This window comes from Folsomia candida, unplaced genomic scaffold (genome assembly GCF_002217175.1).
Source record: "Folsomia candida strain VU population unplaced genomic scaffold, ASM221717v1 Fcan01_Sc001, whole genome shotgun sequence".
Taxonomy (NCBI): Eukaryota; Metazoa; Arthropoda; class Collembola; order Entomobryomorpha; family Isotomidae; genus Folsomia; species Folsomia candida.
The window spans coordinates 6,730,007-6,757,761 of record NW_019091193.1 but is presented as its reverse complement, the minus strand read 5'-3'; the positions used below and the strand labels follow the sequence as shown (position 1 = coordinate 6,757,761).

Genomic DNA, 27,755 nt, shown 5'->3' with positions numbered 1-27,755 from the left:
TCACATTGATTAGCGTACAGTAGGAACAATTATCGCCGAAAGATAACTAAACGTTTGTTTATGAATAAAATTGATAAGTGCATGACTGATTAATGATCTCACATTTGTATTCATGCATGTACTTAAATATTTGGTTATAAGAATACATAAGTTCGTATTTTTGAAAAATTTGGATCCGAAGTTACGTTCGGAGTGCGCATTTCTTATTTTCACAATTTGTCCATGCTACTATGTACCAACTACGTTGGTCCACTAATCCTAAGGCTTTCCTACGTCATACATGTAGTTACTAGATATAAATAAAACATCAATTTTAAAACATTTATGCATAGCAAAAGTAGCTCATCTGTCATGATTATTACTAATATTTATCAATCAATCACTTGTATTTTTAGTTCATGGTGAGAGGAAAACTATGTGTGTAAATATCCACACGTACCAGTACTTAATGTAGAAAGCAGATTTAATTTTTTTAAATCACAATGATAGTACAAAATTCAGAAATAAGTTTAAAAATGGTTTAAATTGAAATATTATAATACCAATAAGTATCTAGTACCATGACTCACGTAAGTATAATGTATGTAAATTAGTTAAAGCTCTGCATGCAGACATAGACAAATTTCCATGCATGTACACTTTATGTATGCACAACTTAGCTTCCTTTCCAATATTTGAATTTTCAAGTTTATGAGCGTCAGCGAAGAAACAATGGTTACAGACAACATCGAAGAGTATTTAGTGAAATGAAATAACAATGGAGCAATTAAAACAAAATATTTTTTATGACCGCCAATTTATCTGTGAACTTAAAAAATTTGATTTCAAAGTACAAAAAATAAATATCTTTGCCAGAACATGTGTCAATCAGAACTCTTATCTAATCTTATTGGGCAGGATAATAGTTCGCGGCAGCAGCTGGTGCTGGTTCGTAACTGTTGGCTGAAGCAGCGGCTTGTTTATCGGCAGGTTTAACAACAGCAGCGGCAGGAGCGGGCTTATCATTCGAATTAGCTGCTGGGGCGGGTTGATACGCCGCGGCGGCAGCGGGAGCGGCTTTTTCATTTGCATTAGCTGCTGGGGCGGGTTGAACTGCTGCGGCGGGAGCGTTCTTTTCGTTCGCATTAGCGGCTGGGGCGGGTTGAGCTGCTGCAGCGGGAGCAGGTTGTGCTGGGAAAGCCTGTCGGAAACGGAATTTTAGTTATGAAAATATCCCAACAAATTATTAAATAAGTTTTATTGACTGTTATTCAAAAGAAATTTCATACCGCTGCAGCGGCAAAGACGAGGGCGATAAGGATAAAAGTCTTCATGGCGAATGGGAGTGGTTTGCTTGTAGTTTTCTTGTTGATATCTTAGGTTGATGACTGGAGACGTTGTGTAACTTTTTATTTCAGGGCGTGTGGTATTTATACTAATTGCAATTTCCTATAAATGAAACATTTATCATCGTCTGGGCCACAAGAAGGTCGACATTGGCGTCATTTCCTGTTTGATTTTTCTTAATGCGAATTCCAATGAAGTCTCAATTGAATTGAAACCTTAGTTAATTGAGAAAAATAAGTCTATAAAAATCAGTTCATTCACAAATATTCAACAGACGACATAAACAAAGCTATAAAATTATATGGGGAAAACTTTCCATGATGAACAACCAAGTTCCATATGTATGTATCTTATTTGGCTGTTTTACACTGGTGACATTTTTTTTGTGGCCACAGGAAACATAAATTTGCAATGATCAATATTTTGTTCATGTTAGTATTAAAAGTTTAATTTTTGAATGCCTTGCCGTCATATGGAATTCACATATGAAAACGCACACAGCTTTGTTTGACGTTTCTGCACACATGCAAATTGTTCTGTAGCCGTATTGTTCATTCATCATTGTTTTGGTCAGGTACGCCGATAGTGGAAAGTTATTTTATGACATTGCCAATGTTAATTGACATGTGGACATTTCATGGAAATAATGAGTTTGCCAATTAGCATAGTTTTCAAAATGAATTTAGATATTCGTCCGACTTACTTTATCATTTTTATCACTGTAGATTTCCTTTTCGATTTCCGACCTTGACAAAATTGCTTTGAACTTGGCAATTTATTTATACACAAATGTTTTAACCCATTAGCCGCTTCGGGTCGATTTTAGCTTCAAAAATGTATTCGAGTTGAATTTACTGCTTGGATAAGTCGTTCAAATAATTTAACATGGCTACAACATCAGCTATCATATTACCCTGCTTGTTCTTAATTGCGGGTTAGAAAATTGATTAGAAAATCCCAATCTTATTTTTAACGCAAGAACTTCAATAATTTGTTTATGTATTTATAAAGGAGGTCAAAATAATCATGACTGGCTCTCTTGGGGAAATGAAGCCATTCTACCACCGCATTCTTCTATATTGGAGAAAATTGATACAAAACCAACCCTGCTGGTCAGCGGAGGTCGTGGAAATCCAACTCAACCAAGTTCAATAGCTGCATTTAACCTGCCACAAATGGCAATCGCAGAAGATGCGGTGATTAAGGTTGCAAAAATGAATATTATGACTAAAATCCGTACTCATGTAAAGCACTTGTAAATACACACATCGTATTGTTACAGATCGTTGAGGACATAAAACACGGTCTGCGTTACCTCTTTCAAACCAACAATTCCAATACTTTGGCCATCGTGGGAACCGGAAGTTTGGGGATTGAAACTGTATTGGACAATCTTGTCGAACCTGGCGACACAGTCCTTATTTTACTCAACGGAATGTGGGCTGACCGAGTGAAGGAAATTGTTACGAGGCTGAGTAAGTTGAGTAATGACAAAATTATGTTTCAAAAATGCATTCATTTTTCTGATTTCAATTGTTAGAAGGGATTCCCATCCCAATGATGAAGCCACCCGGTTCAATTTTCACCATGGAAGAAGTCGAATTAGAAATTCGGTCAAAAAAGCCGAAAATTGTTTATGCCGTGAATGGTGAATCAAGCGCTGGTGTATTTCAGAAAGTAGATTTTATAGGAGATTTGTGTCACAAGTGAGTCTTAAGATAATTATTAATGTGCATGTGCACTACACATTTTAACATGTTACGATGATCCATCCATTAGGCACGGCTGTATCACTGTCTTGGACGTGATACACATTGTTGGAATCCAACCATTTTTCATGGACAAGTGGAAAATGGACGTCGTGGTTTGCAACACTCAAAAAGGAATCGGAGCTCCGGTCGGAAAGGCTCCGATGTCATTTTCTTCAAGAGCTGTGTACGAAAATTGAAATTCACAAAAAAATATGTATTTTTTTAAAATTTACCAATTTGTCAATTTTGTAGTGAAAAGATGACCAATCGCACAACAACACCACACACTTTATTGAATGACTTTCAATCCTGGCAAAAATACAATTATTGGAGATTAGATGCTACTCGGCCATATTTCACGCATCACAGCGTCCCAATTCTGCTAATGTACACTTTGAGAGAGGGTTTAGCACTGCTAAGCCGAGATGGATTAATTTCATCATGGAAAAAACATGCAGAGTCGAACTTATATTTAAGAAAAAGATTATTAGAAGAATTTCCATTTCTCACCGATACCGTGACAGAACCAAAAAATCGGTTGGTAGGAGTTGTGATGCTGTCATTTCCAAATTACTTGAACTCAACAGAGATAAGAACTCATTTGATTGAAAAGTGAGATTTGCATATTTTATTTTATAAATTACTCCCATCTCCACGAAGCACTAATTTCCTATACAATTTTGCAGACACAATGTTGACGTGAATAATGGTTTTGGACCTTCGGTCGGTAAAGTTATAAGATTTGCGTTGCTCGGGGCCAATGCTAATTTTGAGGTGGCAGACAAATTGGTGAATGTGATGAAAGAAACATTCGCCCATTTTAACGTGTCATCATCACCAAAGACTTAATAAAACAAAATATTTTTTGTCGAATGTATATTTGCCAATTTTTATTCAATTATAATTTCATGTTCTTATTTCTCACGATGATGGACACTCGTACAAATGATGATTGAATGTGAGTGTCATGTCAAGACAGGGCCAATCACCGAGCAAAGTTTTTCGAGTACAGGAGTTTGTCGTCACATTTTTTAAGTAAACTCCTTGTAAGTCGGTAGCGGCTCCTCCCCATATTTGATAAGCATCTAGTTCTCTCCAATACAGGTTAAGATCACTCTAAGCGACATCATGAAAACATGAATTAGTATGAAATAAATAAGTTAAAAAAATCACGTAAATATGAAACTCACCGTTGGATACATGTACGAAGCCAAAGTAATCGGGCAATCATATTCCTTCACGTTCTTTAATGTAGAGCAATGCAGTTCCACAGTGATTCGTTTTGAGTGCAGGAGATGACCATCGGGATAAATTCGTAGGAGTTGATTAAAATGAGGAAGTCGATGATCAAAGGCTGAAATTTCTTCTCTGAAAAATTCAAAAATGTATACCTGAAAAATATTTACCTGAAAAATATTAACCAAACCTGAAGAAAGTGTCAGGAATCCAGATGTTCTGAAAATAATGCATTATTTGTTACTCACAGAAATATATTTACGCACTTCACGTGGATGTTTGTAAACAGGGTTAGCTTGTGTAAAAAATTTCAAAGACCGTCAGCCAAGGAAGATTATTAGCTTACAAATCTTTGTAAATTTACACATTTGGATGGCGTCTTTTTATTTATTAGGAAAACCTTATGGTATATGTAAGTTTTACACAATTTGCGGAGTTATTGTGACTTACTGGTGGTCCATCGTGGCCTATGTTCTCGAAGAGAAAGTACTTGAAATCTGCACTGGTTGGAGTGTATGCCAGCCGATTGTCAGTCCATTCCTGTCTCATTGTGAGTTGGACGGTGAAGCGATTTCTATCTTCGTCAATGTCGTAAATGTCCCGGATATAGATATTCACCGTAACGTTGAGGGGGGTCCCGGTGGGCGTGGGCGGTCGGAGTTGCATGTGAGGAGCTTCAGACTTCGAGAGCAAATTTTCTGTTAAACGTTTCCTCTCGGCGTAGTTGGGGTCGTCATTCTTGACAGAGATGGCTGACGAGATACACAAAAGGAGCAGAGAGAAAGTTGGTAGCAACATTTTTATTTCTTGCAACATTGCTAGAAATATTGTAGGTTGTGAAGATGGAAGAGTTGATCTGCGACTAAATTCATGAGTACACGGGACCGGTCAAATTGTTATTTTACTATTACATAAATAATAATCCTGCTTAACCACAGATGTATTTAGTTTGATTCAATTTCGCAAAATTCAATTTAGATTAGTAATGCCATATGGTTTTTATATCGTTGGACCGGATAAACTTGACCTCTGGTTACATATAATGATGTACATTACATGTCTTCAAGAAAGTATTTATGAATGTTGACTGCAAAAGATTTATGATTTATCGGATTAAACCTCTGCTTTTTATCCAACTGCTTAAGTTCTTACTGGAACAGTGTCTTCGCTTGACAACATATGCATTTCCCTAGCATAAGATTTGTAGTACTTTCTCGAGAAAGCTTGTGGTACCAAGGATAATCTACCAAACAGACCAACACGTGCATCTAACGAGTATACCTACATAATTACGAGTATGTAAGTACATATGCAAATACATACGCATAAATATCTATAACTAGAAGATATTTTTTTAAACATAGACATGAAATTCAATTTATTTATGTAGCATGGGCAAGGGTGTGATGCAGTATGCTGTGCACGGTTTGTGCTCAAAATATCAAATCAAGTTACAGCGTAATCACGATTTTCATCTGAACGTTGGAAGTTCTTAGAGGTATTTATGCAGGTTGTGCCTCCGTAATAAATATGTACTATCAGTCTGGTTCAAGTGCCGGGGGCTTGGAACTTAGGACAGGGGAAACGTTACCCAAAAGTTCCGATCCCCTGGACATTTTAGTTATGCAAGTTACAGGGAAACGGAACCCACTTGTCGCAGGATTTAGCCGGCTTCGATTCCCCGGTACCCTATTAGACAAAAGTTACGATTCCCCGGAACCCAAGATTTTTCTTCCATTTTTCATAAATTGGATATATGTCAGGAAAAAAATTTTATTGTATCAAATTAACCTCCCACAAATGGGGAACATTGGATCAAAAAATTAGAATTTTTTATAGTCGCGCAGGTTCCTAAAATCACAAATTTCTGCCAAATTTGAGGAGCGGCAAGCTCAAAAAGGTACGGGGAATCATCACCCAACAATTATTTTCTGCAAAAAATACAATTATTTTACAGTTATTGTTATAATTATTACGTTATTATTATGTTACAATTATTTTTCCCTAAAGATAATTATATTTTTCGCAGAAAATAATTGTTGGGTGACGATTCCCCGTACCATTTTGAGTTTGCCGCTCCTGTAATTTGGCAGAAATTTGTGATTTTAGGAACCTGCGCGACTATAAAAAATTCTAATTTTTTGATTCAATGTTCCCCATTTGTGGGAGGTTAATTTGATACAATAAAATTTTTTTCCTGACATATATCCAATTTATGAAAAATGGAAGAAAAATCTTGGGTTCCGGGGAATCGTAACTTTTGTCTAATAGGGTACCGGAGAATCAAAGCCCGCTAAATCCTGCGACAAGTGGGTTCCGTTTCCCTGTAACTTGCACAACTAAAATGTCCAGGGGATCGGAACTTTTGGGTGACGTTTCCCAGGTACTAAGTTCCAATTCCCCGTCACTTGAACCAGACTGACTATAGGATAAATATATAATAAGTGTTTCGTATTCTAAATTACATAATATGTACATACATATTATGTATGCATTTACAGTACATATTTCAAATATACAGTACTAGAGAAAATTGAAGTATTTACATATGTACATAGCATGTACTACATTGGTATACATTTTAATTACTCGTTATAAAGATCATAGTTATAATAATTAACAAACCAGTGGCACACGTTTTAATTAACTTTCAATGCAAAGTATAATATACTTTGCATTGAAAGTTAACTACATATTATGTAGTTTCTTAATTCTAACTCTGAACGCTAACTCCTAAATCGAATAAAGTAAAATTAGCACATAATTCACTGCCGCGTTTTTGTTCTAAAACCTTTCTTAGCTCTTCCACAAATTCTTCTTGATAACTTTGCAGTTTCACAAATATATTCCCACTCTTGCCAAAATTGTCATAAAACTCGTCCTCATTTCTTCCAAAATATCCGCCCTCTACAATAAATAAATCTCCAAAGCTTTTACTAATATGCGGTTTAAATACCATATTTGACATGAGATACATTTTCGATCTGTCCGAAATACTATTAATTTTTCCAACTGCATCCCAAATTTCTCTTACGTCGGTTTTCCTATTTTCAAAATCTATCCCTACTCATGGATACCGTTCATGGTACCGCAATACTGCATGGATATCATTCAACAACCAAGTGCCCAACATGAAATGCTCAATCGAATGTTCAACCGCATTGAATATAAAATATGTCAAAAGTTTCTGCATTAAGATCCCCCATGCTTCAAAATCACCACTACCCCCCAAATCGTGTATTTCCCCCCTTAACCAACTATTCAATGGCAAATAATCCCCCAGTTTTGTTAAAAACTCTGCAACAAATGACTGCTCACTTTCATCTCCTCTCACAAGGTGAAGCACTTTCGCAACAAATTTTGTTATCGGAAGGAGAAAACTATTAACAAATTTCCGAAAAGGTAACACATCCTCATTTTCTTTGTGTACTAAATTCCCGTCTAAATTACTGAACCCGTCATAAACGGGTTGTTTTGTGCTCCTCCAGCCATCACAAATTAATCGAATCATGTTATAAACACCACCGTGCGATGTGCCAACCATCCAAGCATAATATGGCGCCCCTTCTGCAAAAACGACAGATTCATTGAAGTCAAAAGCATTCGCATCTACGGCAGAATGTACGAAAGAATGGACCCCAATGATACGTCGTATAATGGACCTGCTTCCAAAATTGGAAGTGTCATTATTTAGAAAATCATACGTGAGCGAGATGGGACCTGCTAGCACGACATGCAAAACCGTGTGCAATCCTAGAGAAGAAATATAATTTGCATTAAGTGCTGAATGCAATTTGCAAAGTTCCCAAGCAACGCCATTTCCTGGATGGACGAGTTTCAGGCTGTCCAACAAATTAGGAAATGGGGGCATATTTAAATCATCGTTATCGTCGAGTGATGCTGTTTCAAACAAATTTTCTATCGCTATAGAAACCAAGCAGAGTTTACTTTTCTGATCGCCACGCTTAAAAAGTGCCACACTTGGACAGAGGACACAATTATCTTCCTTTCTCAGTGGAAGGGCAAGCACCCCAGTCAAATCAGCGATGAAATAGTCCATCTCATCATTTTTATGATCTTCCAACCCAAATAATTTCAGGTACGGGGTTAAACTTTGTTTATCAGGGTCTAAATATGTGACCAATTTACAAAACTGCGTATTCGTAAAAATTGAGATGAAATGTGAGTCACTAATTGGTCTGGGGTACTGCATCGCTCTCTCGTCGTAGGCCAATTTTCCTCTCCATGCCCCCATGTATTTCGTTTTCACTGCACCGTTATACTCCGAAAGTAGGTGTGATGGAAGTTGATTTAAGGGAATGACGATATGTCCAGGATAAAGGACAGGCTCAAAATTGTAAAATTTCTGAAAATCGTTTCTAATTCGACCAGCATAATTTCGCACTGTAAGATAAACTTTCTCATTGTCCTGTAGTTTTGCATGGTATTTAATATACTCGATTTTTGCTTGAGAATGGGTCATCCCACGGTGTAAGAGCCAGTACAATTTTCCACGAATTCCTCCCTTACCACTTAGGCCAAACGCTGATAAGGGACAGTTGCCACAGGTTGCTTGTTTATATAAAGAATACAAACGAATCTTATCCAGAGATGAGATAAAATCAGGGTTCAGCAATGGCACAAATACTTGAGATGTGTCCTTAAATCTGGTGTCCAATCCAGTTGTGTCGAATTTATTGGCAAAGTTGAGACACTTCTGTTTGTCGTCGGTTGCACATGCTGTCAACTCTTTTTTCTTAGGTCCAGAATATTGAATTTTTGCAAATCGGATCTTGCACGATATTAGTCCAACGATTAAGCACATCAGTAAGATTTCAGGGTCGTTGAAGAGTAGCGTCAACATTGTCCTATTCGGTTCAAAAGAATTAATTTGTTCGATTAACAATTTAGTAATTTAAACTATGTATTGTATTCAATACTTTTATACAGATATACAAGTTCCGTTACCAGTAAAATACCAAGGCGTATACTTTGTCTCACAATGGGAAGATGATTTAGGGAAATGCTCCTATTTATTAATGGTTGCGACAGTGGTATTATATTATGAATCTAATATATTTTTGAGAACTTTAGTTGCGGACTTTAACAACTGATTTTGAGTAATATTCACAATTGATAAATCAAGTGCAAGTTCACTTAGGTTTGCAGCTTAATTTCTTGGCTCCAAATGATTATATTTTAACAAATCTATCTAGGTAACTAAAGTATCAAATTGTAAGAAGTTTTTGGCCAATGAAAAGCAATTTTGTTACATACACATTATTTCATCTAGTGTAGTGTGTACCCACTTTCATATCATTTTAGAAATGAGCTACTAAATCAAGAAGACATTTAGAGAAGTGTGCATGCCGATGTAAGGGTGAAGTCATCGGGTGTTAACGACATGAACCCAGCGCATGTAAATTTCAGTACATGTATTAGATATAATAGATTCAATCAAAAATGCAATAGAAAAATTTCCATTTCTGCGCAGATTTGGTCCAAATATTTGTACTAAGTCCGTGATGGGTAACCCATCACGGATACAGACTGCTTGATACATAAATACACAAATAATGCTACCTTCCGTCATAACTTACTACAAACTAATTTTATTTAGACAGCATTGTCAGTCACATCGAAAAATATCAGTAGTAGGGTACATGTCAGAATTATGAGATATGATGTAAGTACATATTTATATATGCAAGTATCCAGTCTCTTGAGCGAACTATCTTTAAGATTGAACGCTAATTTATTGTTTGCATATTTCGTAGTGTCAAATGTTAAATATGTTATAATTATGCAAACACCTGATTCATGATAAATATGACGTAGCTGGTTAGATATATTCTGTAGCTAAGCAATCCAGTTTACATTTACATATTTATGTACTCATGCAAATAAGAAGGGGTCCAATTCGGCACCCACTTATTGATCGAATTAAACGTCAATCGACACATCATTAATTCTTTTCCATATATCCCAATGCAAAACATTTTACTACAACCATCCCCCCTGGGTAGGAGAAGCTACTAAATTTTAAGACACCTCCTGGTACCAAATAGTTATCATTTATCAATTCCTTTGGAAAATTTTCCACGTTTTTATTACAAGCAGACACGCATCGCATGGCAAGCAAACATGAAAATCAATTGGGTTATTGATGTTGATCAGCTAAAATTACGGTATATCCAGGGTTCCACTATTTAAGCAAACTTACAACAAAAAAAAAACTGTGTATTTGAGAAATCTAGCTAAAACTTCGGCCTGATACGTATTTTTTCATGTTAATATTTCTGGTTTTGAGCGTGTCTTCAAATTTCAAGGTTTTTAATAAATTAATTTAGCTTTAAATGTGTCACAAACAGAAATAAATAAACTACAGCAACAAATATACTTAATAAACTCGCGGAAACGAAGTGCTGAAAATATTGCATTGAATAGGAACGATTTTGGACCAAATGCAAAGCCAGAGACTCTAACGATCCAAAAAACCAAAGATCTTCTAAACCGATCGTTAAATATGACTTAACGCTGATAAAAAAACACATAAGTTTACAGCGTTTTCTGCGAACCCTGGTTATAACCGTCGACATTAAATACCAGCAACAGGTATAAAATACCTCACACTCTCAATGTTCTATTCTATTCCACTTTTGCAAAACACACAAATTTCATAATTCTACTAAAGATGGAATTCAAAATTATCATAATCTTTCTAGTAATTCTAGGAGCATTTAAGGTAAACGGAGAGGAAAATCTGCCTGGAAAGGAGTTAACATTGGAGGATCACACAAGATTGAATGGAGATGAGAAGAAAGCTCTCGAACAGGCATGAAACCACGTTCGATTTCTGAAAACCTCAGTCAAACTCTCTTTGGAGTACAATAAGAATAAAATACTTGTATCAAATTTCAGCTCAAGGAAAGAATTTATCCCCGAATTACTGAAGAGTTCATGAAAAATGATTTGTACTTGTTGCGGTTTCTTCAAGGTATGGATTGAAATTTAAATACATGCTAATTGTTTTTCATGCCAGTTCCCTATCTCTATATTTATGCTTTACAGCTCGAGATTTTGACCCGGAGAAAGCTGAACTCATGTTTCGAAATGCAAGCAAACGATACTTAATAGCATGCTTTTCGAAACATATAATTACTTACCTCTTGCCCGTCTATTTAGCACATTCAATGGCGTGAAGAAAACCAGATGGACACAATTAACCAAGAAGACTGGGCAGAAATGATGAAACTTTTCCCTTACACGGTTCAAGGACGCGATAAGTCTGGCAGACCGAGTAATCTCAATTCTAAATTCAACAATTTACTTAAATATTCTCGCATACACATTAACCCGTACATATTTTTACCAGTTTTGCTAATGAATTTTAAAAAGTGGGACATTTCCAAATGGAATTTGGATCCGGAAAAGCATAAGAAGCTTGTCCGTCACTTCAACAAGATGACGGATGATGCTGCAGCCCAAGTTTTTAAAGAACAACAGGCTGGGAAAAATGTGACCCAATTCCTCTGGCTTGTTGACATGGACAAAGTTAATGTTATGCAACATGTCAACATTGCAAGTAAGATTTTGATTGAAAATTAGACTTCAAAGAAGCAAGAAAAATGCAGAAAAGCAAATCAATTCATTACTTTAGGTGCCACTTTCTACTGGGATATTACCAATTCGTGGGAAATAAATAATCCAAAATTGGCCACGAAAATAATGTTGTTGAATTGTAAGTACATTTACAGGAACAAATTAGAATGGCTGAGATTCATGAATACCTAAATCTTCATAAAGTCATCATTTCCTATATTTTAAACCCACAGCTCCATCCATTTTTCACAACCTGATCATTCCAGGTAGTTATCAGCATCTTTATGTACATTTGTATTCCATCAGTATAACTTCTGGTGTCCAAAGATGAAAAACATTGTTTATGCTGCCTCTAGTCTGGCACATTTGATAAAAACTTGACTTTATATCATCTTGACTATATAATTAATCAGGCATGCGTCAGATCATGTCGGACCATACGAATAATGCGTTTGACGACTACCGAGATAAAGCTACCTGGAAACCGTTGGTGGACAATTTGGTCGATGTGAATCAACTACCTCCGCAATACGGGGGGACAAAGGGGTCGAAAAAAATGGTGGCTCAACCACATCAAGGAGGAAAACTGGTTGGAACTTTCCAAAAAAGACCTGATGGGACTTGGGTCACGGTAGGAAAATAAAATCAGCCATTCAATTTTCTTAAAATTTCTAATGTAGTTTGTATTACTACATGGAAATCATTGAATAATTAAAACAAGTGGAGAATGAAATATTCCTAAAGTGTTTAAATAATTTGGTAAATAAATATTCAAAATTTGCAATGCAATAATAAGATGTATTTGTACGATCTAAAGAATTCTTGCAAGATAAGTATTTGCATAATTATTTTAAATCTATAACGTTTTACATTGATATCTACAGTTTACGTAAAGCAAAGATATATGTATTTAACTAGTATGGAGTTGGATGATTCCAAAGTTAAATTATAGTATCAAAAGCATGCATGTAAGTACATATCTAGGAATGTGGATGCATGCATACTTTTCAGTAAATCCAAAGACGATATGATAGTAAGTATTAAGGATAACTAGCTAATGCAGTTTATAGGGGCCGTACATAGAGCATGTGATCGATTTTCGAAGAATTTTTACTCCTACACCCCACGGTGTTGTGACCTACATATATGCCCCATGTTATATTTAACATAAGAAAAATAAGATGCTTTGACACCCCTATGTATCATACGAACGAATATACATTAAGAACGAGAACGTTCCAATAAATAATGCAATGGCAGGTCATGAGACAATTCAGATGAGAATAGTCGAATGTACTGATATGCCTTGCGCATTCATCGCGAAATAACCTAAACAAACGTTTCTTGACAAGTACGGCACACAAAATCTCATAATCTTATCTTTAAAGTGAATGTTCACGATAAGGATTTTATTCATACATTTCAAGTAATTTTGGAACGAAATGTTTAAATCATGGGTCAATAACCGTACAATAAATCAGATACATAATTCAGTGCTTTCTCTCTCTCTAATACTAAAACGCCTTTTTCTTCTCTAATAATAAGATGATAGATACATAAAAATTCACGCCTTGAACACACAATTGATCTACAAAATCTCATGTCTTACAGTATTACTTACTGAATGGTAGGAAATGATGCATTTTCATGAATAATAACTATTGATTTAATGATAAATAATATCATAATCATACTTTTTATGACACATTCGTTTCTTGGAATCGCTTCCGTTAGGTTGAAAACGTTGATAAATGTAAATAAACGTTGGCATGTTATTCATTAATTGCATTTAGTCAATCGTTTTCAAAACTGAATCAATAAATAAAGGAAAATTAAATTTGTCGAAAACTTGACTACAACAGCAAATATAATTCATAACGCTACTATAATTGGATTTTAAAGCATTTTCAACAAAAACTGGAAAATTTCGTGTCAGAAAAGTGGTAAAGAATTGTGGATATTTATATGTACACAAAAAATAAATCACTTTTTGTAAATAAATACAGGAACGGTAAATTCAGTTATGATGATCATTCTTCGGACTCCATAAGTTCCGGGACCGCTTGGTCTTCTCCATGATTGGTACCTTGCTGCTGTCTGGCGACTCTTTGCATGATCTCCGCTCGACACAACGGATTCGGAAAGATCTGAAGTAAGCTTGTTGGAACGACTCTCCTTAGCGATACGCACACGGGACATTCTGCTTTTACGCAGTATTTCCAGTGAATCAAGATTTGTCTTGACGAAGCGCAGTGATTAAATCTGCACGCTTCTCCCTCTTTACAAGCGTTCAGGTGAATTTGAGTAGTCTTCATGAGACCGCAGAAAGGAACGTTGCAAGGCTGAAAAGACAACGATGAGAAATAAATTAATGCAATTAAAATCATTGTAAGCCAATTTATTTTGTGTGCATAATTAGGTTAAAATTTTGTACCGGGGATGAGAATGTCGGATCCCTCATTCTGTTTCGATGTTCCCTTCGCCTGCACACAATCGCATGAAGCAGAATGACGAGCTGCTTCCTTATTAGAATTCGTTTCTGCTCAATGGATTGCGCCGATGAGGGAATTGAGGGGGCAATACTTGGAGTGGGTGTCACTATCTCAGGCACTGCGTGGCCGGAAGGTGGTTGTAACCCCCTGGTCACTGGAGTCTTGATCAGCGTCTTCAACATATTTTTACCCGGGGATGGCGGGGGTAGTTTCATTGTGAGATATTTAAAAACTTAAAAACCTGAATAATTTCAAAACCTTATTAGTTTATACCAAAATGGATACATGGGGGAAATTCTTCAATCGAATGTCTCGTCATTTATCTGATTTTAGAATTTTATGGCTTAAACCAATCTTGATGAGATGAGGAATGCTACCGAATAAGAGAATAAGACTAAATACTTGGAGAAGAGGAAACTTATGAAAGAATCTGGCAAGCCAAGATTGATAAAACTCAAATTTGTTGTTGAAATGTTGAATGAAATTCCATACTTCGTTCCTTATCAAAATTTATTGGAATTATTCATTCATAGGCTATCTCGTATTCACTATTGACTTACCGAATGTCTCAAATTCCCAGCAACAAATTCTGACTCTCAATTTTACTCCTTTTCAACAATGCAATGTCCTCTTCACTTAACAACTGAAAATACACCTTTCTCTTAAATTTATGAAATTAAAATCAATCATTGTGTCACAAATGTCTAAATTTAACTAAACTCTACTGCAACTCACTTGTCAAAAACACTTTGTAAAGTTCCAATTGCTATAAAAATAACTATTTATTTATTTAGACTTCCATTAATTCCTTCCGTAACGACACTATTTTTACGAATGACTGGAACTAGGCATTTAATGCCTAGTGAAATATAAGGCTTCATAATTTATGAAGCCTTATATTTCACTACTACGTTTCAATAGAAAAAATGTAAACAAGCTGGAATGAAAAAGTGCGTACGTTTATCGCGACAACGTTGAGGATGAAAAACGTGTTCTCGCCAGCCCTACCAAACAACGACAGATGAATGAAGAGCAAAAAGTGTGCGTATATTTCCTCGTCTTCTCTGCCTCTGCTTTAGTTCTCACGTACGTGATACGAGTCAACCTGAGACTATTTGCCTGCAAACTTGGATACCTGCTCATCATCTTGTAAATTGTAATTGTGGGTCCCATGCTTATTTGAATCTTTTGTATTTATGGTAATATAATGTCTAGGATTTACACGATATCATAAATTTTACATAAATAAACCCCTTTTCATCTTGTCCAAGTGCTGAACTGAAACACACTGTGTCTCAGTTCAATGAAAGTCCACTTGGATTTTGCCCCGGTATTTCCTCCGATATCTGAGGAAAAGTGAGGATTGCACAGTGCACAAATACCTCATAAAATGGTAAAAAATGATTCAATGCATAAAATGGACGCAAATCGTGTGGACTCCATCTGAATGCATGTTATTTTGGTTCCCGGCTGTGGGAGTGGCCGACAATGGGGTTTAATCGGATTTTCGTAAAACTCTAGGAAAAATTGCACTATAACGGGCGATGTAGGACAAACTTTTATGCGATTTAAATATATGCATCTCAGAAGGGCCGTACACAAAATACGACGTACATTTGGAGAAGTTTTAACGTTAAATATTAGTAGTAATTTAATATACAACATTCTATTATTAACGATTCTTATCATACGTAACATAGATAACATGCCTTACGAACGGTCCCATAGTTTATATCAAACAAACAAAAAATATAAAAATGAAAGTCAACATGTATTGTTTATTTAAAACAAGTTTTGTTTATCATAACTTATGGATTTCACTTTCTACAAATGAAAGTTCCCGTTGTTCTATAGGTTTGATGTTTCAAACTCGCCTGCCACAATGTTGAAATAGAAAGTGCTGTATGTACAATTGTGCTGTATGTGAACATAGAAAGTTAGAAATATTTCAATAAATCTCATCTTACAAAGTAAACTTAGTTATAGTTTCATTTGGTTCACAAGTACGACATCGACTTTATCCAGAAATCATTTTGTATGTGTAAGAAGTGGGTTTACGTTCGCTGACATGGTAAAAGACAAGTTAGTAAATTGTGATAACTGCGCGGGTGTTACAGATAAAAACCGCGTAAATTTTTCATCACGAATAAAAAATTCGGATTGCACTGTGAATCAGGCTATTCAACTGTTTTTCCCATCCGTGCTGACCACAACACCATCCCGGCCAAAGAAGGACTTGCGGTATTTGTGCCAAAAGTGTAGTTTGCAGCTTGGGACGGCATATATTAAGTTACAGGAATTTAAGGAACGCACCAAAGACAACACCTATATTGGAAGAAAATTGGTCATCAGTGTCCAGCATCTACCTCAACAATATGAAGAACCATGTACTTCTGCAAGTGCACTAGACTCACACTCATCAGAAAACGCAGAATATTGCATAAGCGAAAATAACGATCTCGAGCGGGCTTCACTTTTGCAAGAAGAAGAATCCGAAGTGGAATCCGAAAATGAAGCACGGCATCCAGCTGGGAGATCTGAAGGAGCATTACAACGTAAATCAACTCCTATTGGTCAAAAGTTAAAAAACGTGTTTAGTCGCACCAATCAAAAGAGTTTCAAATCATTACGTAGTAACATAAATCGAATTATAAATGCCGAACTTGCTGTACTGGGTGACAACTCATCATTCGGGAGTCAGAATTCTGGTGATCTATTCCCATCGCTTGATGTAATCTATGAGGAATGTGAGAACTTTGCGCCCGTTACGCTATCAATTCTTGGAGCATTAGTTGGCTTAGGGGAAGGTCTGTTCACTCCTGCCATGCGGAGCATAGTTGGGATTGCCTTATACCAGCGGAGAATGCACGACAACATTTTCGCTAAAAGTGTTGGCGCTCTCCTTTGGAAGAACGGGGTATCCGTTAACGTATGATCCGGTTTTAATCTTTTTAAGTTTAATTCATACTTAATTCAGCCAATATTATCATTTACACAGACATACACATTATTTCACGAAATGGGCATATCAGTCTGCTACAAGACTATACTAAATTACATGGAGACACAACAGAAGACATTTGATAAACCTGTGCGGGATTGGAAGAAGGTAAAGCCGGTTAGCAACCATAGATTTTGTTAAATTGTGTCAAAATTTAGTCTGAAAAGTTTTACTTGAAATTGGCGAGATATTTAATTTTAAATAATAGCCGTAGGCTTAAATTCTAATAGCTAGCAGGTAACATATGAATAAGATGATGAGGATAATTCAGAATAAATTATTATAGGAGATTGAAGACGAACTTGTTTCCTCCCAAAATCCCCGGAGCAGAAATGCCCGGCCTATGTTTCAACCAGAAGAGGCTACCAGTTCTCTAAGCTGCTTGAGAATTTATGAGAGTTCGGACGATGAGATTAACGTAACTCCAGGAATAACATCAACCCCTGCACGTTCACTATCTCTGAAAAGAGGTAGCTTGGCAAGAAAGAAATTGAATTTTTCTGATGTCTCAACGCAAGAGGAAAGTTTTAAAAGCTTTTGTTTAAGTTATGACAACTTAAATAAAAGCATACATCCCAGACACTACGGAAACACCAATACCTTACACAGTTTGAACGTGGTGGTATTCATTGCAATTCGGGATAGGATTGCCACCCCCTGGAGGATGGTGTTAAGTCCTAGGCCAATTCTTGACCTTATCGACATTCCAATGTCAGCCTTTGTGTTACAAGAATCAGAAGTAACTACCATGAAGCAGTTGCACCTACGGGAAATCATTCTCATCTTACAAGAAAACCAAGCAATAGTCGGGACCGAAATTATGAAAACCCTCTTATCGAACCAAAGAGTGTGGGAGACCAAAGGCAGCCTTAACGATTTAAAATTGAAGTTAGCCAGAAAACAGTTGCATACCAAGGGGTTGGCCTACATGATAAATGAATGATACTTTCAGATACAAGCATAAACTGGTCTCGCAGGATGTTATTCATCAATTCAATCCTTGTATGCGATTCTTGCGATTTGCACTTCGGAGCTATGTTGTAGCATATGCAAGGCTGAGACTGACAACTATTAATATTTCTGGGTTATCAAAAGCTCAGCTCAATCAACTCATGAGCAAAATAGGCATGGATCTGATGGAAATGGAATTTGCGGACATTCTTAGGCCATGTAAACAGAAACAGTACGGCACACAATTTGTTAAAATAGAAGGATTTTTCACATATGTTGGTGTTAAATAAGTTGCACATTATTAAATTACAAATTAAATATATATCACAGATATTGTTTCTGCCTCAAACCATATGACGCCAAAGATAAAACAACGGAATGGATTTGTTGCGATAACTATGACTGTAGTGAAAACCAGTGGTATCACCAAGTAAGAATATTTTTGTTTGTTTTAATGTGTCGATATAAATTAAACCGCTTGAATTTTTCCCAGGCCTGTATAAAGAAGTATACAGCCAAACGAGGAAATATGAAATGGAAAAAAATTACCAAAGATAGTTTCACTGGTAAATGGTACTGCACAGAGAAATGCATGAAAGACGACGCAGATCAAGTATTCAAATACACGAAAACTCTTCTTTATTCCATTCTAAACTTAGAGGTAGAATAAGCCACCTGCGATGATAAGGTTGTATATTAATATGATGTGCGATTTGCCGTGTTTCAGGTCCGCCATTAACTTTAATCACGGTGACAATATAATGATCTTCCGCAAATTACATCTCATAACATATCAAGGAAAGTCACACAAGAACTATCTAAATTTAACACACTATTATCTGAGTTTACTGCATGGGTTTGCACCTGAACATGTAGCTCATGCCATGAAATGGAATTCAACTTGCAATACTAATGGTGGACAGAACAAAAATAACCCACATGATATAGTGACGGAATTTGTAGTGGGCGACACGAAGGGTTAGTGCGTTTGAATTATTATATATCTTAATGCAATTGTTACTACGGTGCGCAAGTAACGTATCACCATCTAGGGAACCAGGGAGCTCATGCTCGAACGCGTCGTTAGCTTAGCGACGTCGTAAAAATTAGCGACACATGCTCAAAATAATTTTTAGCGATGTCGGTATTGCTGAGGACACATTTGAGCATGTGTCCTTAGCACTTGTCGCTAGTAACGACACCGACGTATGCTCAAAACTTGAACTGTCGGTAAGACCATGGAATTTGTCGTAAAAGTTTTCGACGCCTAAATAACTGTCGAAACGAGATAAATTTGTCGTAATTTGCTGTTAATTAGGATCAGTTCATATATTATGCAAATATTTTATGGTGGAGTGGGTCGAGAAGCTATTAACGATTGTTGACCAGGGAGTGGGTATATGTTGGTTTGCGTAGGTTGACGCCAACTTTTTTTTAGGATAAATTGGGTCGCTGGACTGCCCGAAATTTTGTTATCGGAGATTAGCACATAATTAAATTTAAATGCAAGTTCTTTAATTTATATCTCAATTAAAATCAAATTTTAATTTTAGAGCTTTAATTATTACAAACGGGAAAAAATAGTAATTATAGATCAAATGCAATTTCTAAAATTGAATCAATTCCATGAGTTTTGAGACAATGGGTTGAGTTAACTCAACTCAATAATATAAATCGTCGATTCTAACTCAAGTCGACTCAAATTCGTCTCAACTCAAACTCAACTAAATGTCAATGACTGAAACTCAACTCATATAATATTAGTCAACTCACCTATTTTTAGAGTAACGTATTAAGTAAATGCATTACAAAGATGCCAAATAATCCCATTTGAACTTCTGATTTTTAAATAAAATTTTCGCTGAGTACGATCAAGGTGAAAATCTTAAAAAGGGTAAATTGACAATAAAAAATTCTTAATGAGTTTCCGCAACTCAGCTCAAACTCATTATTGTTCAAGTCACTCATTTTGAAATGAGTCGTTTGAAATGAATTGAATGAATGAAATGAATTGACTCAAACTCAATTCAACTCATCCTCAGCAACTCATGAGTCAAATGCGTTGACTCGAACAGTTCGAGTCGAAGTCATTGGCAGTCCTAATCGAGAGAGATTGAAGGAAAAAATATAATTATGCGGCGCTTCTGTGCTTATGAAAAATGAGATTTTTAGATAACTCAAAATTTTTTCACAATTCGCAATTTTTCATAGTAAATTTGCTCAAAAATTAATTTGCTAATTTTTTCAAAACGACTTATTTATAGTATCAAAATTTAGCTTTAGATTAAAATATCAAAGTTGCATTTACCTTAAAACTAATTTTGTACACTCAATATTAAGAGGACCCGTATTTTTGCATTTTTCTGAATACCCGTTTTAGTCCGTAACGGAATTTCCAAACAAATTTTAAGCTAAAATCTTGATTTTGTAAATTCTGTAACTTTTTAAATTATGACATAATTTTAAAAACTCGAAAACATGTCTGCTCACAATGACTTCCCCATTTTACTTAAGAATTTTCTTGGATAGTCTGACAAGTTATTACAAGTGGGTTGAAATTTTATCCCACTCCTACACCTAAAATAAAGTGGTAGTAAACGCAAGAACAAAACTCCTCAGTTACCAAGATCGTTGTGAACCACTCCCTTCATCGGAAATGGATTACAAATTTTAACGATTTTTTTCCGACAATGTCGTTAAACTCATAACGACAACATTTTCCGACGCCTTGACGACAAATGATGAGCATACGTTGTTATAATTCGTCGTTATTAAGGCGTCGTTAATTTACGACGTCGCTAAGTTAAGGACGCGTTCGAGCATGAGCTCCCAGAATAAAATGTTGCCGAGATGGTGATATGTTACTTACGTACCGTAATATTATAATAAATGTTGCAGAAGCCTTCTCTCATTCAAGTGGGAAACTCACGGAAAAGATGATAAGAATTCGAGGATCCTCAGGAGGAAACCTTGCAGAAATTGAAAAGCGCGCTGCAAAAGAGCTTATGGGAGAAGAGTTCACCCCAGTTGTTGGGAAAGCTCACAGGTTTTTGCAGGAAGTAACAGACTGCTCACAATATTTAGTTTCAGAGTGCGAAAATTTATTTGTTAAGCACACAAATCTTTCCAAAATTAGAGTGCATTCCGGGTTTGAAAATTTCAATAACGATTTCATGTATATCGGGAATTACTTTGAATATGAAAAGGCTATGAAAAACTTATCCAAAAACCTGTCAAAAATATCGCGTATACAAAATAGAAAATATGCCATCGACATGAACGTTGGAGTTAACGTGTTGGAGCAAGATAACTTCTCAAGTTATACTAGTATAGCCTAAGTTTTTCCACACAATTGTTACAAATAATATGATTTTAAAAATTTACGTTGGCAGAAGTATAACACCATTACATACTATTATTAATTAATAATACTTATACCCTGATTGAAAAAGTTATGCACTATGCGGGTAGAGCCGACATTTATTTTTTATAGAACATTTTATTTCTCCTCACCAGAGCAATAAAACTATTTTTAAACAAGACAGTGTTTGCCAAAAAAAGATTCACCATCAATCCGAAAAACTATAATTTTTCAGAGTTTTACGAAATTTCGATAAAAATGTAATTATTTCAACCACACCCACACCCTGAAATCGAAATAACCAAAACCCAGATTGAATTTCTACCTTGCGGGTCCATTTCATACCTCAAATTATTTTTGCCGGCCGTAAGGATATTTTGAACACTGTGCGGCGGTGGTGGTGGCAGAGCCAACACTCCAAGTAGAAATGGATTGAACTCTACTGTAAGTTGAGTTCAACACTTGGACAATTTTCATCATCACGTGCCATGTTAAACGTTCACAAGACCGAATTTGCAAGTCACTCAAGTATATAGCATATGTATGCGTATTACTCAATCCATATGTACTTAATGGTCATGATTTCAATAATATAGATAAAAAGTCGCATATTTGCCCCGTTCCGTTACATCATGTTTGATTTAGAGTTAATGAATTAGTTCAATTAAATATGTTAAACATACACAAAATTTACGAACGCATGTTATAAAAGCGATGAAGTTGAAAACGTATTTTGTTTGAAATTTGTCATACTTGCCACAACGATGCTGAACACGATTGGTGGGGGAAGTGCACGTTGCGTATAAAGAGAAATTTTTTCATGAGAAGTGAGCGAGGTAGATTGCACGTAAAATGCTCCCATGGAAACGGCTCATTCAGCTTGAATTCCCTGGTTATGTAATCAAATGGTTCAGTTGTAATACTAAAAATATACAAAAATGCAATTTTCTTGAACCCATTTATGCTACTCAATCGGATAGACTGCTTATGTATGTGTATGTAAATGTAGATAACGTTTTATAATTAATAATACCAGCATTTTATTATTCAGTCAAATATTGGTAAATACGTTTGGGCGTTTTAATTTTTTCGTAATTTCTGTGACTAACAAGAAGGTAGGCAGGTACATATGTACATAAACATGTTCTAGCTAACATCACTTATCTAAAAACTCCAAGCAGGGCAAGAAATATTTAATTTAATTTAATTTAAATTAAATTTTAAATCAGAAAGATCTGGATGACCATGATTAGGATGATGATTACATTAAGCTATGGTCTTCCACAGGTATTGCATGTAATTTCTATGGATTTGGTCTCGAAGTTTTAGCTTTGTTACCGTGCTTTGCATCACGTACTTGGTTACTTTACCCGCATATGTGCCTGTCTGCTTTCATGGTCTAGATTTTGTGAGGACTGTATTTTTCTGTCCAACTTTCTTGGTTGAGCTATACATGTATGTATGCAGCATTAATAATGCTGCTTAATTTATGAGCTGTCAGGTAAGACATTGTTATTTAATTTGACAAATAGAAACCACCCGAAAGCATTGTTCGTGCTACATTATTGTTGAAATGTTATTTTGTCATTATTTACTTACACATTCAAATCTTAAATTGCATCACTGTCAGTCTTAACTTATTTATACGTAATTAAGTTTCTATTTCTACTGTATTCTAGAAAATGTTAAGTATAATGGCATATGCACATTTATGACATATTTACATACAGAACAATTGACGTCATGAAGGTGTAAAGTTTTCAATTGATTTTCAGTTGCATATTATTATTACAATTTAGTCACTATTGCGTAGAATATGACTACTGTACTCAAATGATGGACAAGATGAAGCAATTATGAGTTTGGTTTATGTGTTTAGATGACTTATTATTCAACTGCTATGCAAATACACATGATGCACATAAAATTTACACTACATATGTATGCATAGTAAACATGCTTAAATTAGCCACATAATGCCCAGAAATTATCCTCAAGAAATCTATTTGATTCAACAAGTCAAATTCTTACTGAGCTATACTCTTTAATTGAAGGTTACTTTCGTCATGGAGCTTGACGACTACAATGTTCATGTCCTGTCAATAATTACTAATAATTTGTAACCGATTCGTAATATCTAATTGATTCCAGCAAATATCTGGCATGATGCTAATGACCATGTCTGTAACCATAAAGTGTTAGGAGAGACATTAAAATATTCTGTTTTATTATTACTTCCCGTAAGTGACATCACATTAATCAAACCAGCAACTATATTATTATTTCTAAATTAGCCCGAGCTAAATCAATACACGTGTTACTTTAAACGTATTTACGATTAATATAGAATAGAACATTACATATTATCGTTTTAAATTGTTATTGAATTTGGAAGGAAATTGTAATATAATATTACGCATAGTTACGCATATTTTGGCAAGGACAACACTGAGATTTTAGCAAGCTCAAAATTTGACATTGATAATGATAAATCTTTGACAACCTGAATTCTACTACATGATTGTATTTATTTAACTAAATTACATTGAATAATCTGTCTGATTTTCAAATTAATTGATTATTAATCCCTGAAACGTTGAATATTTAGCACGGAGAAATTTTCCACATCAGTTTTAAGTAATCTGCATAAACCTTGGCCAGCATTTGTCCTTCTTATAATCATCCAATCCATTATTTCGCCCCAATCTAAACTCGCAAACGCTACAATAATGTACCACATCTCGATACTTGCTACAATTGGAGAAGTAGTAAATTGTCAAATACAGAGCCCCACACCCAATAACGAAAGTCTGATACAGTAAACTCGTCTTTACGAAGGTCCACCACTCCTCCTCCGTGGCCAATGGTGCACTCGTGAAGAGATAATCCAACCCGTAAACGATCCACGTGATGATCACCATCCCACCGAATAAAGCTCCACAACGCTTCTGCAATTTAAAAGCGAGTTCCACATTTCTAACTTTCTCGATCTGCGTGGCTTCCACCACATTTGAGCAGGATGGGCATTTTAGGGCGACAGGAATTCTCCCCCTTGTCGCAATTATTTCGGCGGCAAGGATGCTGTCTGGGTTTGAGTTTAGCAAAGTTATCGAAATCCTGGTCGCAGGTTTGGAGGAATGTTTCGTCGGCTGGAGAAGCGCTGTCTCCTCGGTGGTGGAGGAGGGCGATGAAATACCAGGTTTTCCCATCTTGTGAGATGGTTCAGTCAAGTCTGGACTTAAGAATTAATGTACAATTAAGATTTCCGTTATTGCGTAATTATTGCATGAAACTGGGTTTACCTTGGCGAAATTCCTCCTTGAGACGTAGGAGAGATGACCGACCTGGGCCAGATTGACGTAACGCATGGCTACTACTTGTAGAGTTGACAGGAGAAAGTAGAGCGGAGAAGTGCGGATCAATACGTACTTATCGATTTTGAGAATCCGGCAGAGTGGAGCCGTGTTTTTTCTCGGATTTCTACTTTCTCTTCATTTCGCAAGTGAATAAAGCTTTGTTCAGTTTCAGTCAGGGATCCCATTTCGTTCGAGTTGCTTATTTATTATAATTTGAAATTATTTATCAAAAGTAAGATAAGTAGAGATTTATTGTGCCCTTTTTTAATGTTTTGAAACTACAAATTTCTGTCTCATATAAATGTGCTTTTCACTAAAGATAGGAATTCTGCTAACTGGACTAACATATATTGTATGGAAATAAGTTGTGACTTTCATACATACATACTTAATACACCACTTTCTCATGATATTCGTATTTCTTATTATTTTATGTAGGTTATTGGTTTGTTGCTGGTGATCGAGTTAATAAGAACTGGATTAAAAGGCGTCACAAAAATCCCCCACTCCTCGGAATATGCTGAACGTAACACGAACTATTATATTAGTGATCTTAAAAATTATTAGAAAATTTGCTTTTTAAGAAGAAGTTTATAAATTTTGTTTGTTTCAGTGGCTCAAGTGGCCAGGTTTGGCTCTGGATGTTGCATAATTTTCCTGACAACATTTTTTGCAATATTTTGTCTTCACTTTTTCTACAATGTAACTCCAGCAACGGCCAGTCAGGTAATAGACTGACTTATGTGCATATGTATGTAAACACAAATTGCAATCTCAAAGTTTTTTGCACGATGTAAATTTCAGAAACTTTTTGGATTAGCAAATCGTTGTTCGACTTGCACAATGCTTTCGTGTGTTGTCTGTCTATGTATCGGTGTTACACTCGCAATCCAAGGGAAACATGGGGATGGATATTATTATCCATATTACTTAGTCGTTATTTGGGGATCAATTGTACAAATATTTTTTTGGGTCAGTCTGAAAATTATAATTAAGCGATCCGGATTACAGCCGCCCCCACCAACACCAAGCCAAGTAGAACCTCCTCCCTCTGGTGCTATTCCACGGCTTAACACCAGACTTAGAGAAACTACGAGTCTTGATGGTGTGGATTGTTGCATTTGTTGTTGTAGTTGTTGTTTGAAAATGGAATGTATCTAAATAGTGTATGTATGTATCCTATGAACTACATATGTAAAATTAGTATAATGCTGGGTGACACACATGTTTATTATAAAATCTGGAAATTAAATCGCAAGACACATGAAACATAATTTCGCATGTAGTTTGTATGTCCTAGTCTTCAGCAACATATTTACATACATAGGTACAAACAATACGACAATAAAGTTCAATGTAGGTTTCACAGCCAGAATGAATTCACGCTTCAACAAATTAGTTTCATATATAAATCCTTCCAATTTTTTATTATTTTTACGAAAAAACTGCCATATGCACGTACAATTATTTTAATTTAAACTTTATGTTTATAATTCAAACTTTGTCAAGCTTGTTGAACAAATAAATATTTTTATAGTTGATCCACAGTTAAATTTAAATAACTAATAACAAATCTTAAATATGTGCATAAAATGTGTGCATCCAAAATTCTAGGAACTCCTCAAGTCACAAACTAAAGGACTTTTCTGATCAATAACTATGCAAATATAATTTCACACCCTCCACACAAGGATAAATGATCGAGATCCATCCCAAGAAATACTTTAAATAACGCCTCGCCCATCTGGCCACAAGCAAGATTATCGCTAAAAATTATTTCCTTTCGCATATATTAAACAATTTATACCACTATCATGTCTATAAAGTTAGTACATGTATTTCGCAATGAAACTTTTTCACAAAATCAATTTATTACTCCATTTTTTACCAGTTAGTTGCACAGGGATTAATATTTTAACATACTTTTCATCGTGTTTCCTTACTTTTACCAGAATATTATTGCACAACAATTCCCTTCCTCTCGACACTTTCACTCCTATTATATCATCCCAAACTGATTTACCTGTGCAAATTTTCACTAACAAAACGATTGAAATTAGTCAAAATTCCGAATATCAACTTCGTCCCATATTACTCAGAAACCTACATCAACAAAACGAGGGGATCTGCTTTCTCCACATTATCCTCAACTTGGAAACTGTGACACGAGTGGGTAGAAGATATTGGGTCGCAGAAATCTTTGCTACTCAACTTTCAAAATTCTCCCCTACACTATATTCGGTTTTCATTTTTGTTTTCCCCAAAGACAAAATAGACGATTCTATTCAACACTTAACCAACCTTGCGGGATCTAATAAGCGTGGTAAAGTATTTTTAATTGAAAGTGCCACCATCTCCAACCATTCAAAAAGTGTACCCTACCTCTGCCTCCATTGTCCAGTAAATACTATGATTAAGATTAACCCTACCCAATATCAGGATCACTGGACTCTGATGAAATACCTCATCAAAATAGAATCCATCTCCGTTCTTACCTTCGTCCTCTCTAACCCCCTCCAATTCCCCATCCGCCACTCCGGATCGGATGAGCTGCATAGACACTCGTTACCCGAGGTGGTCAACCATTTGGTAAAAATATTTCCCACGAAGGACTCATTTCTCCCAATTTCTTACCTTTCTAGAGCATCAATTTCCTTAAAAACCTTTACCTTCATGCAA

The 27,755-nt window shown here is 35.7% G+C and overlaps 9 protein-coding genes and 1 long non-coding RNA gene across 13 annotated transcripts; 5 read left to right on the top strand and 5 right to left on the bottom strand.

Moving 5' to 3' along the window:
• Positions 1–766: 766 nt before the first annotated feature.
• On the bottom strand, positions 767–1,437 carry LOC110842167 (skin secretory protein xP2). Its single transcript, XM_022087879.2, has 2 exons — positions 1,269–1,437; positions 767–1,180 (listed from the first exon to the last, which is right to left on the bottom strand). The coding sequence occupies exons 1-2, from the start codon at positions 1,311–1,313 to the stop codon at positions 887–889; spliced, it is 339 nt and encodes a 112-aa protein (XP_021943571.1). The 5' UTR covers positions 1,314–1,437; the 3' UTR covers positions 767–886.
• Positions 1,438–2,079: 642 nt separating this feature from the next.
• On the top strand, positions 2,080–3,926 carry LOC110863005 (serine--pyruvate aminotransferase-like). Its single transcript, XM_035854327.1, has 7 exons — positions 2,080–2,260; positions 2,338–2,531; positions 2,609–2,801; positions 2,867–3,032; positions 3,106–3,261; positions 3,330–3,689; positions 3,764–3,926. The coding sequence occupies exons 1-7, from the start codon at positions 2,212–2,214 to the stop codon at positions 3,924–3,926; spliced, it is 1,281 nt and encodes a 426-aa protein (XP_035710220.1). The 5' UTR covers positions 2,080–2,211.
• Positions 3,927–3,936: 10 nt separating this feature from the next.
• On the bottom strand, positions 3,937–5,254 carry LOC110863093 (glutamate-gated chloride channel alpha). Its single transcript, XM_022112329.2, has 4 exons — positions 4,764–5,254; positions 4,504–4,532; positions 4,268–4,445; positions 3,937–4,193 (listed from the first exon to the last, which is right to left on the bottom strand). The coding sequence occupies exons 1-4, from the start codon at positions 5,127–5,129 to the stop codon at positions 3,999–4,001; spliced, it is 768 nt and encodes a 255-aa protein (XP_021968021.1). The 5' UTR covers positions 5,130–5,254; the 3' UTR covers positions 3,937–3,998.
• A 1,583-nt stretch (positions 5,255–6,837) lies between these two features.
• LOC118434029 lies at positions 6,838–9,520 on the bottom strand. Its single transcript, XM_035846688.1, has 2 exons — positions 9,282–9,520; positions 6,838–9,181 (listed from the first exon to the last, which is right to left on the bottom strand). Exon 2 carries the CDS (start codon positions 9,175–9,177, stop codon positions 7,381–7,383), a length of 1,797 nt encoding a protein of 598 aa, XP_035702581.1. The 5' UTR covers positions 9,178–9,181; positions 9,282–9,520; the 3' UTR covers positions 6,838–7,380.
• Positions 9,521–10,949: 1,429 nt separating this feature from the next.
• On the top strand, positions 10,950–12,710 carry LOC110863279 (SEC14-like protein 2). Its single transcript, XM_022112543.2, has 8 exons — positions 10,950–11,148; positions 11,235–11,310; positions 11,385–11,428; positions 11,499–11,613; positions 11,689–11,898; positions 11,974–12,054; positions 12,149–12,181; positions 12,329–12,710. The coding sequence occupies exons 1-8, from the start codon at positions 11,008–11,010 to the stop codon at positions 12,556–12,558; spliced, it is 930 nt and encodes a 309-aa protein (XP_021968235.1). The 5' UTR covers positions 10,950–11,007; the 3' UTR covers positions 12,559–12,710.
• A 571-nt stretch (positions 12,711–13,281) lies between these two features.
• LOC110860601 (histone acetyltransferase p300) lies at positions 13,282–22,180 on the bottom strand. 4 transcript variants are annotated; one of them, XR_002548979.2, is made up of 5 exons: positions 22,106–22,180; positions 15,366–15,753; positions 14,968–15,251; positions 14,350–14,648; positions 13,282–14,257 (listed from the first exon to the last, which is right to left on the bottom strand). XR_002548979.2 is itself a non-coding variant. In XM_035858915.1 (4 exons), the coding sequence occupies exons 3-4, from the start codon at positions 14,620–14,622 to the stop codon at positions 13,946–13,948; spliced, it is 585 nt and encodes a 194-aa protein (XP_035714808.1). In that variant the 5' UTR covers positions 14,623–14,648; positions 14,968–15,050; positions 15,143–15,229; the 3' UTR covers positions 13,282–13,945. The 4 variants fall into 4 exon arrangements, 3 of the variants coding, with proteins under 3 accessions (XP_035714808.1, XP_035714812.1, XP_035714805.1); XM_035858915.1 differs by lacking the exons at positions 15,366–15,753; positions 22,106–22,180 and having other exon boundaries at positions 14,968–15,050; positions 15,143–15,229; XM_035858919.1 differs by lacking the exons at positions 15,366–15,753; positions 22,106–22,180 and having other exon boundaries at positions 14,968–15,062; positions 15,143–15,161.
• Positions 17,890–19,060, top strand: LOC118438496. The gene is made up of 3 exons (XM_035858923.1): positions 17,890–18,591; positions 18,690–18,789; positions 18,853–19,060. The coding sequence occupies exons 1-3, from the start codon at positions 18,344–18,346 to the stop codon at positions 19,027–19,029; spliced, it is 525 nt and encodes a 174-aa protein (XP_035714816.1). The 5' UTR covers positions 17,890–18,343; the 3' UTR covers positions 19,030–19,060.
• Positions 19,040–22,115, top strand: LOC118438493. Its single transcript, XM_035858909.1, has 2 exons — positions 19,040–19,337; positions 21,258–22,115. The coding sequence occupies exons 1-2, from the start codon at positions 19,040–19,042 to the stop codon at positions 21,695–21,697; spliced, it is 738 nt and encodes a 245-aa protein (XP_035714802.1). The 3' UTR covers positions 21,698–22,115.
• Positions 22,181–23,916: 1,736 nt separating the features above from the next.
• LOC110841950 lies at positions 23,917–25,135 on the bottom strand. Its single transcript, XR_004833581.1, has 2 exons — positions 25,023–25,135; positions 23,917–24,957 (listed from the first exon to the last, which is right to left on the bottom strand). It is a non-coding gene; the product is annotated as an uncharacterized LOC110841950 (long non-coding RNA).
• Positions 25,136–25,237: 102 nt separating this feature from the next.
• On the top strand, positions 25,238–26,350 carry LOC118433792. The gene is made up of 4 exons (XM_035846036.1): positions 25,238–25,428; positions 25,515–25,602; positions 25,690–25,802; positions 25,881–26,350. The coding sequence occupies exons 1-4, from the start codon at positions 25,378–25,380 to the stop codon at positions 26,235–26,237; spliced, it is 609 nt and encodes a 202-aa protein (XP_035701929.1). The 5' UTR covers positions 25,238–25,377; the 3' UTR covers positions 26,238–26,350.
• The last annotated feature ends 1,405 nt before the right edge of the window (positions 26,351–27,755 follow it).